A 10,544-nucleotide genomic window follows, 5' to 3' on the forward strand; every position below is an offset into this window, starting at 1 on the left:
TCATAGTACCAAAGTTCAAAATGCTGACTACAGCAACTCCTTCCCATGCTGGGCAAGGAGTCGTGGCTGATTACTCTGGACCTCAAGGAGGCATACCTGCATGTCCCTATCTGACAGCTGCAGAAGATACCTCTGATTTCTTGCAGGGCCAGAGCATTATCAATTCTCAGCATTGCCATTTGGCTTATCTACTGTGCCCAGAGTATTTACAAAATGCCTTCAGTAATTGCTCATTGCAGGCTCCAGGGTGTACAAATTTACCCGTACCTGGACGACTGCCTCATACAAGCGGACGACAAATTGATGTTGACAAAAAACCTGGATTGTCATACGATTACTTCAAGCTGTGGGATACACAGTCCACTTCCAAAAGTCAAGACTGCAGCCAGCAGCCATCCCAGCAAATCTTAGGAGCCAAACTAGACACAGCCTCTCAGATGGCTTACCTGACAGAAGACCAGCAAGAGAAGTTAACTCATTACTTCAAAGGTTTAGCAAAACTCACCCAGATGACTGCAAGGAGATTCCTACAGGCCCTGGGTTACATGGCATCCTGCATTCTGGTTCCATTTGCAAGACTACACATGAGAGCTTCAATGGTACCTAAAAAGCATTTGGTCTCAACACAGCAACAACTTGGAGACAATCATACCGCTCATTCCATGCCTACAAAAGGAATTCCTATGGTGGGCCTCGGTGAGCCAGGCAAACACAGGTATGTCCTTCAAAAAACCACAGATAACACAGACCATGACCACAGACGCCTCAGACCTTGGATGGGGGGGTGCACATGGAAGGCAGGTGTATACAAGGACAATGGTCTCCAAAGGAAACGCATCTGCATATAAACCAAAAGGAAATGCTGGCAGTAATGCATGCTATCGAGGCTTTTCAACACCAACTCCAGCAAGGCCATTTACTGATACGGACAGACAACACCACTGTGATGTGGTACATAAACAAGCAAGGGGGCACCCACTCTTACCCCCTTTGCAGACTGACGATGCATCTTTGGGAGAAATCACTGAGCCTAAACATCCAGTTACAATCCCAGTTTGTTCCAGTAAAAGACAATGTGTTGGCTGACAGCCTAAGCAGGAATTTCACAGATCCACACGAGTGGAGGTTACATCCGAAGGCCTTCACACAACTCACTTCGACATGGGGCAAGCCAGAAGTGGACCTATTTGCCTCTCACCTCAACCATCTTCTACCAAAATTCTGCACAAGGACATACCATCCAAAAGCTTGGAAAATAGATGCCCTCTCATTCAACTGGAACTCACTAACAATCTATGCATTCCCACCTCTGCCACTGACCTCAGTATTACTAAAGATCAATGCAGAGAGACCCAAGGGAATCATAATAGCTCCGGACTGGCCAAGACAACACTGGTACCCACTACTACGGAGCATATGTCACACCAGGAGGTGGGCCCTTCCCCAATGGCCTCTACTTTTGACTCAACACAATTTCGAAACAGTGCATCCAAATCTTCAGACACTGCAGCTTAACAGCCTGGGAGATCCCATAAATAACTTCAGCCTATCTCTGTCCAAGGAAGTTCAGCGGATACTAACAGAGGCTCGAAGACCATCCACCAGAAAGGTTTACTTAGCAAAGTGGAAAAGATTCAGCAATTGGAATACCAGCAAGGGACATGATGCATCATTGTTGAACATCCCACTCATCTTGGAATATTTGGCAGATATGTTAAGGAACGGCCTCTCATATTCTTCCATAAAGATACATGCATCTGCTATTTCAGCTAGATAAAACATTGATCCTCCCTTTACTAAGGCAATTCCTCAGGGGAATCAAGAACATTAAGCCACCAAGGAAGGCCCCGGTGCCAGCCTGGGACCTCAATTTTGTCCTAGAAAAACTGACTACCTCCTTTCGAGCCAGCAGCTTCAGTTGACTTGCAATTTCTCTCATGGAAGACAGCTTTCCTGTTGGCAATTACCTCAGCAAGAAGGGTTTCGGAGCTACAGGCCCTAATGGCAATACCACCCTTCATTATTTTTCAGAGACAGGGTTTCATTAAGGACCAACCCTACTTTTATGCCAAAGGTGGTATTAGGGTTTCTTTAAATCAAGCCATTCATCTGCCTGCTTTCTTCCCCAATCCTGAGAATAGGGCGGAAAGACTGTTGCATACCTTGGACATTCACAAACAACTTCGATACTACCTGGACAGAACCAAGGCCAGTAGGAAGTCTGAACAACTTTTTGTAGCTTAGCCCCTGCAGTCCAAGGAAAAGCAATTTCAAAACAGACTATTTCAAAATGGATTGGGCATTGCATCAGATTCCGTTATTCCTTTCATGGAAAGACTGTTCCAGCCAATGTCAGGCCACATTCCACCAGAGCTACAGCCAACTCTACAGCATTCTTAAGAGGGGTGCCTACTAAGGACATTCTAGAAGCTGCTAGATGGAGCTCCGTGCATACATTCTCCAAACACTACAATCTCCCTCTATACTCCAGATCCAGAGCAGGCTTTGCTTCGGCAGTCTTGCAGGGTTTGATTGCCACACCATCTTTTTCCTAGAGCATTCCTCCTCCCCCAGCTAAGCTATGGTATTCTACTCACATGTTATGACTGCAGTTGCATTCTTGAAGGACATAGTACAGTTTTGTACCTACCATAAATGTAGATGTCCGATAGACATGCAACTGCAGTCGGATTTTCCCTCCCTCCATACCCCTCTATGCCTAGGGTCCACTCCTATCCCTGTTGCTCTTAGCTGGGGATATCTGTTATGGTGTATTTGTTTTATTGCTCATTTGTTTGGAATCCTGTTTTTGTCTTCCAATTTGATTACAGCCTTCCTTGGAGGGCACCTGGCATCTGGGGCAAGAAACACTGAAGAAAATGGCGTCTGCTGATGCTTATGTACTCCAGCCGCTCTGACGGAGAGAAATGCGACATCAGCCGACGTCTGACCCCGACTTTGGAATCCGGCCGACCGAGGGCTGCCTGAGGCAGGACAACCCACATGTTATGACTGTAGTTGCATGTCTATTGGACATCTACATTTATGGTAGGTACAAAACTGTACTTTTCTGCCGATACAAAACATCATTAAAAATAAAATTATTCTTTAAACAGAAATCCGACAAATCTGCTATGAAATCAACAGAAGGGTTATCTTTTAAAGAAGATCTCACTGCATTGAGGCCATCATGTCTAATAGAGGTATATAGACTTTTAACATCCATAACAAACAAATACATTTTGTTCCAAGAGATAGAGGATTTTTTGTTTAAAAATTCCATACTATCTTTGATGTAAACTGGAGATTTAACTACATATGGTAAAAATATTCTATGTAAAATCAAACCAGTGTTATGTAGGAAATAGTTGCAGGCTGAAGTAATGGGTCGACCTGGGGGTTTATGTAAGTTATGTATATTTAGTAAAAGAATACAGCTAGGTCCTTTCTATCATTATCTAACCTAAAAATCAAACCAGTGTTATGTAGGAAATAGTTGCAGGCTGAAATAATGGGTTGACCTGGGGGGTTATGTAAGTTATGTATTTTTTAGTAAAAGAATACAGCTAGGTCCTTTCTATCATTATCTAACCTATTCCTCACATCCTTAAAAAACACCCCAGCCTGACTCCCCTGTCCATGTGTTTAAATTTTGTAACCGCCTTTTGATAATGAATCCTATTGCTTCTTTCATATGTTTCATCCTGCAAATGATTCATACACATCTCAAAATATTGCACAACACTCATAACAATTTCGTTTCCCTTATCGGAAGGTTTAATAATATCTGTGACCATAACTTTGACCACCATGTGTATTCTGTAGTAAAAGCTTTTTACATAGCACACTTGGCAAAGGCATACCCCCCCCCAGACCAAAGGAGGGTGTCCTTTTTATTCTCATGTTGCAGTATTTGTACTGTGGGGTTCTCCACCTCAGGCAATCCGAAAGTCTGCTCCTATACAAAAGTTTTTAGCCTGGTTGCTGTAGATGCTTGGGACATCACACTAAGGTCATAAAGCAAGGGGCTTGAATATGACGTTTGCACACTCCTGAACATTTCTGCCAGTCAAATAGATCGTTTGCATCACTCTTTATCAAGACGTCCAAAGCTAAGTACCCCATTGGGGATTCCTTACTGATATTGTTGCTTGAAGCTTGGTTAGCTGCCTTTTACTTTCCTCAATGTCAACTGAGGTAAATGCCGATGCAGATGTCAAAAGGGAGGCCATGGAAGCACCAGCCGGCACATCTGCGGAGATGACTGACTTCAGTTATTCCCGATGTCTAGGGGGAATCTGGTTCGACCTGGATCTCACGAGTCCGAGGCTCCTTCAGTTGCTAAGACCCTTGAGCTTAGGCCTACCCTGTCTCCAATAACTAATCCTAAAAGAAAGCAGAAAAACTAAGCATTTACATACTCTACTGGCCAGTCTACTGGACTGGCAGTCCATTATCACATTTATCTCAAGTTGGATTTGATCTCGAGGGAGAGCATCCTTTGGTTCTGCGGTGCTCAGGAATATCCTTCCATGAGGGCCTCCCAGGAATTTTCATAGCTGGGGGCTCTGTCCCACAGGTTGTAGATTAACTACTTCAGATGAAGTTATGTACTCGCCATACCGTTTCATCTGAGTAGTTGTACTTAATTTTCTGCAACCTGTGGGTATTTGGAACCATATCGGATTCCCTCAGTTTGCCACTAACCAAACTATTAGCACCTCAATAACGTTAACCTAGAACAGGTTCGGGGAGGGAGGGACGGTTGCAGAAAATTGAGTACAACTACTCAGATGGAACATTATGGGGAGTACATAACTTAGTTAATTTATGTACTCACCAGCGTTCCATCGGAGTAGTTGTACTTCATTTTCTGCAACCGTCCCTCCTTCCCCGAATCTGTTCTAGGTTAACGTTATTGAGTTGCTAATAGTTTGGTTAGTGGCAAACTTGATCTGAGGGAAGGTAGATGTGAGGGATTATGGGTAAGGGGAGGAGCTTGGAGCAGATGCTTGATAAAATGTTGCAGACTCTGATCAGATATGGATCTGAATACCCACAGGTTGCAGAAAATGAAGTACACCTACTCTGAATGTTATGGTGAGTACATAACTTATTTTTGTCAACCCAGCTTTGCAGTTGGCAGATGTTTTCCTTGTTAAAGAAACTGGATTATTGTCTGCATTGCTTAATTTTTCAGGGTCCAGTCAGCGTGCAGGGTTTTGCAGAGGTTCCGTGAACATTAAAAGCTGAATCAGCCAGGGCATCACTTTGTGGTATATTGGAAGGAACTGCCTTCTGTTTGCATCTATCCCTTACATGTCCTACAAACTTTTCAACTGTGAGGAACTCTGTACAATGCTTCACCCAATTTTAGCTTCTGCCGTTGTGCTAGATAATCCCTAGTCTAGCTGTCTTAACTGTAATGCAGGTGACACTGAAGTGGCCTAGGTAGTTTTTGCGGTTGAACATGGTCAGTTTTCTAATGCCCCAAGTGTTGGATATTTGGGGCAGTGATATAGTTCCACTGTTCAGTCTGACGTAGCCTAGCAAGTGTACTGCAGGACAGGAACTAGAGCTTGGTTGTAGTTGCCAATATGGGCGGTTAAACTCAGATGAAATTAAGTATTTGGTGACCTGCCAGCTACTGTTATCTGAGATGTACCATTTTCCATGATCGTAATATGAGAAATTGTGGTCTGACTAGGGTGTGTGTTCTATATGTCCTGAGAGTATAGCTGCCTTAAGATTCAGTTGTCCAGTTTGTGGGGAGGTTGCTCTGTACATGCAACATGGCAGTTTCTACACAAGGGGTCCTCCCTACGTAGGAGCTCTTCTTGCAGCTGTTATTGCTTAAGCAAAAAAAAATTAAGCTGGGTTTTGTAGTATGAAGGCTGCAGCTCCTTGCTAGAATGGGAAGTTTGCAGTCTTGACTCTGTACCCAAGGGTGGTTTGCAGTGTAACAGAAATTGGTTATTGCTTGCAAAACTGTCTTGGGGCAGTATTTGGTGCATGTACCCATTTCCTGTAACATACTGGTGTGTATGGTAATGAAAATGTAGAGCTGTGCAACTGTCAAGGAAATTGCAACAAATTGTTTTATTGTTCATTGATGGTCTTAAGTTTGCTCTGACACAAGTGAGTTGCAAGCTTAAGCTAGCTATTAAAGGTGTGGGGGGTGTTTAGGTTAAGCAAGGGTTTTCTGCACAACATTTTACATCTTGGTTATGAAAAGTACCCCAATGGAATAGGTGGTCATCAGTTTTTTTCTTTGTAAAGGAAAGTTAAGCTGAAGAATTAAGCTTGTAAAATCACTTTGCACCATCAAGTTGTATTGTCTACACTATTGAAATTGCATTTGGAGTGGAAAATGCTAAGTTTGTCATTGTGAAAGCAATGTGAGAGGTTAACTGATTGAATCTTTAGTGAGCTGTACTGCAGAAGATTAACTGATTTTTTTTTTTCTTTCTAGGTTTCAGTCATCCGTGCCATGGGGGAGGAGGTTGCAGTTGCCCTCAAGCCCATGACTAAATAAGGAATACTTTATTAAAGTTGTCTGCTCTGGTCCAAATCAGATGTGTTGGTTTGGCTCGTCACCAAAGCTATGGCCTTCAAAAACCTCATTTTCTGAACAGTGCTCTATTCAGACAGCAGTCATACGGGCTAATTGGTATAATGCAATCACTGTGGTTTTTAATTCTGGGTATGAATTGTTCACTTTGCCATAAACATTCCTGTTGGAAAATGGGTCCAAAAACCCAACCAGGTTTAGAAGGGTATGTTTACCCAGATATAAATCTGTGACAAGCTAGGTTTGTGCCCCCTGGTAGGGGAAGTATAGTATTCAAAAAAAATCCAAGTGTACCAGTAATTGCCCACCACAAAGTCTTTAGGCACTTTGGTGAAATTAAATGTAATTGATTACCATTCTGGCTTGTTGGCTTACTGCAGAATGTCTTGACAGCCCTCTGGAACAGACTTGTGTCAGCTTGTTGGATTTCTTAGTATGTATTTTAAACCTTGTAGGAGCCTTCTTTGGGCAGGTATTCAAAATGTTGGGAGTCCATAGCAAGTTAACAGAAGGAAACGAGAGTAATGCTGCAGACTTCATTGGGATACCTTTGTCATCAGATATGGAAAAACAGTTCAAATACTTAATATTAAAGTTAGTAAAACTCCCATATGTGTGCTAATTTGTTCTTTGAGTCTCTTTGGCAAGTGGACATCTTTATCTCTACATGTAGTAAAACTGACGTGATTGTAATCTGGTTAGGTTTGTTCCCTGATGTCTTAAGGGTGTTCAGAATGACTGCAGTAAAGATTTTCCCACAAGTGCTTTGCAGAAATGTTTGTGACATTTACTTCACTTTTCTGGCCGATTTTCTTCCAGTACAGCACTCTGCCTTGCTTTTTCAGCAGCTTTGGATTGTCTGCTTTAGGCACTTAATGCAGTTTCCGAGATGATTTAACAAGTATTTGCTTCCTCCCCAGTTTGCTTGGGAGCCAGTGTAGAGTGCAGCTGTTATTGAATTGATAAAATCCAGAAAAGTTAAATCTTTGTGCAACCAGCATGATCTAATTGGTAGAGAAGTGGAGTGCACATACTGGTACAGAAATCGGGCTGTTGTATACTTGACAAAGTTGGTCTGATTTTTAATTATGAAGACACTAGCATATGTTTAAGGCATTTAAGCATATATTTAATGCCAATAAGCTGCCAACTTGAAGTTCATTGTAAATGAGCTCTGCCCTTACAGCTGGGAATGCTTGTTTGATAGCCTTGCAGAACTGGTCTTCCTATGCTTGCTTGTAATTCAGCAGTTATAGCCATTGTGAAGGGCTGAAGGAGACTTGAAGGAAAATGCTAACAAGCTGTATTGGCTTACACTGCTTGGTTTTGCCTGTTAATACCAGATATTGATTCTTGTATCTTTTACTAGTAGTCATAATGTACTACTTGAAACAGCTTATCCGTACATGTAATGCAGTGAGGGAATACTGAGTAAACTCTTGGCTGGGTTAGATTGCACATATTGAAGTATGTTAGTCTTAAAATTGGTCATGTTAAAATAAGAATGTTAATATTCTGTAGTTTTCTTTGAAATGTAACTGCACAAGTTATGTAGTCTGCTTGTGTAAATTAAGCTCTGGCATGCCATAACAGCCCAAGGGCTTCTAGTCAGTTTGTATTTTTGAGTGGTCTGTCACTAAGGTTCTCCAAATGTTTGAGTTGAATGAGTCCCCACAAGCATTCTCTGCAAATGCAAACTGAAATGTGAATTCTTATGACATTTAAGCAGTGGCTGGGCTGGTATTTTGTACGTCTTCCCTATTAAATATACTGCACTTCTGACAGTTTCAAGATGGAAGTAGCACCAAATTAAAATCTTGGATTCCTAAAGAAACATACTTTGGCAGGAGTTGAGCCCTGCATGTGGTATTTTCCCCAGACTCCCCTGCATGTGGTATTTTCCCCAGACTCCCCTGCATGTGGTATTTTCCCCAGACTCCCCTGCATGTGGTATTTTCCCCAGACTCCCCTGCATGTGGTATTTTCCCCAGACTCCCCTGCATGTGGTATTTTCCCCAGACTCCCCTGCATGTGGTATTTTCCCCAGACTCCCCTGCATGTGGTATTTTCCCCAGACTCCCCTGCATGTGGTATTTTCCCCAGACTCCCCTGCATGTGGTATTTTCCCCAGACTCCCCTGCATGTGGTATTTTCCCCAGACTCCCCTGCATGTGTTGGAGTGCAGCCTTATGTGCAGAAAGCTAGTATTTTCCCCTTTCCCAGGGGGGATTATTCAACCTTTGAATGCATTGTGGGGATGGTGTCTCCAGGGCGGTAAGGTAAGTTAAAAATATTTTCTTTTCCATTGCGTTTCAGTGCCTTTATGTACTTCGGATTTTGCTTGAGTTCGTATGTTTTAGTTCAGTTGTAATTTAGGAAATTAACATTTTCCTAGTATAACTTTGGCTTGGCTTTCTACCTTGGACTGTGTCATAGGATATGTGTTTACTTAACAGGCTCTTGCGCTTGAAGGGTCAGGCTCAAAGAACATTTTGAAATTAAAACATGGGATGAGGAGGCTATATTGTAACTAGTGTGTTCAGAAATTCTTTCTTGGGGGGGGGGGGGGGGCTGGCTGTGATATTGAGTCCTAGTCTTAACAGTCTATGCAGAAACTGCAGTGGAATGTCTTGGTTAGACAGACACAGCTTGAAGACTAATCGTAACCAGTCCTTAAGACTGTACAAGTGTCTGAAAAAGGTTAGTGCAGTGGTCTTTAATTGGTTTTTATTTCATCCAGAAATGAAATTGGGTATCCCATGACATTGATGTGCTCTCAAAGGCTTGTTGGTAGGCTTTCAAGGTCCATGTATGGATTGGGGTGGTGTATGCAAGAACAAATTCTAGGAATAGTGAAATTTTAAATGGCATGAGGTTACCAAATCAGTGTTTAAACATGCTTTCTCCCTAAAAAAGTCCAGTAGTTCAAATGAAGCACTAATTTGTACAGAATTTCATGTTTGGTTTCAGTAAGCATGCCGTACTATAACTCTAGATTTAAATAGTATTCGATCTGTATGAATTTGGGATGGTGTCCATTTGCACTTTTGTATATAATTTGACTGTTGTACCAGTTTCATATTGGATTTTGAAATTGAAAAATCAGTGTATGAAATTGCCATGTTTCCTTTGGCTTAAGTTTGAAACAGTTGTAATAAGTCAGCTTTTGTTGTGCTGGCAGTTAAACCATCAGCACTGATGAATTGAATGCTGAGTGTGCTTTGTAATTTGACTCTTAAAAGCTACACATCCTGCACTGCATGCCCAGTATAGAAAGAAGGAAAGACTGGGCGAAAACTGAAAATAAATGCATTCAGATTACCCCTAGTTTGCAAAACTTGTGTGTTCTTTAATTGTATTTAATTATAGAAGAAACATTGGTCTGAAATCATGCTTTAAGCTTTCTGAAATACCAAGCCAGTTTGAGTTTGGTACTGAAAGTTTACACCTTCAAAATAGTGAGTTGCAGTAGCTTTTCCAGATAGTGGGTAAAGCAGGGGGGTGGTAATGACAAGCGGTCCTATAGTTGCAGTATTACATGAGGGAGTTAAGCCAAAGTCTTACTATAAGGTGTGTGGTATTTGTCAGATAGGTACACGTACGGCTCTACCTGCACCAAGTCTAGTAATCCAGAAGCCACATTTGACAGATCTTACCTTGCCATTGATGCCTCCGGAATAACTTTCACATGTTAACATAAAACATTCAACAGTGTTCATAATTCCTTAAATGAACCATATCGAGCCCTAGAGCTCTCCACAGAACCAGCTCAGACATTGTCATTCCATTGCATCATTGTCAACATGTCAAAGTTTCATGTTTAACAAGTCAAGATTACCACAAGGTACATATTCAGTAAATATATGTTGGATGGATTAAATGGCCGCAACCATGTTTGCCAATTACTGTCAATCTTTCTCTAATAGAAGCCAATTTATGAGATGTGCACAAGGCAGGAATATTAGAGAGGCTA

At 41.9% G+C, this 10,544-nt stretch overlaps 1 protein-coding gene across 3 annotated transcripts in view; it reads left to right on the forward strand.

Moving 5' to 3' along the window:
* The window catches only part of EIF5A2 (eukaryotic translation initiation factor 5A2), a 160,622-nt gene extending 150,730 nt beyond the window's left edge, over nt 1–9,892 (forward strand). For all 3 annotated transcript variants that reach the window (XM_044070059.1, XM_044070060.1, XM_044070058.1), the window contains exon 5: nt 6,473–9,892. In XM_044070059.1, coding sequence (XP_043925994.1) covers nt 6,473–6,535 — 63 coding nt within the window. In that variant the 3' untranslated portion in view covers nt 6,536–9,892. The remainder of the gene's footprint in view (nt 1–6,472) is intronic.
* Nucleotides 9,893–10,544: the final 652 nt, after the last annotated feature.

Source organism: Protopterus annectens, chromosome 4.part1 (genome assembly GCF_019279795.1).
Source record: "Protopterus annectens isolate FY-2018-M chromosome 4.part1, PAN1.0, whole genome shotgun sequence".
NCBI lineage: Eukaryota > Metazoa > Chordata > Ceratodontiformes > Protopteridae > Protopterus > Protopterus annectens.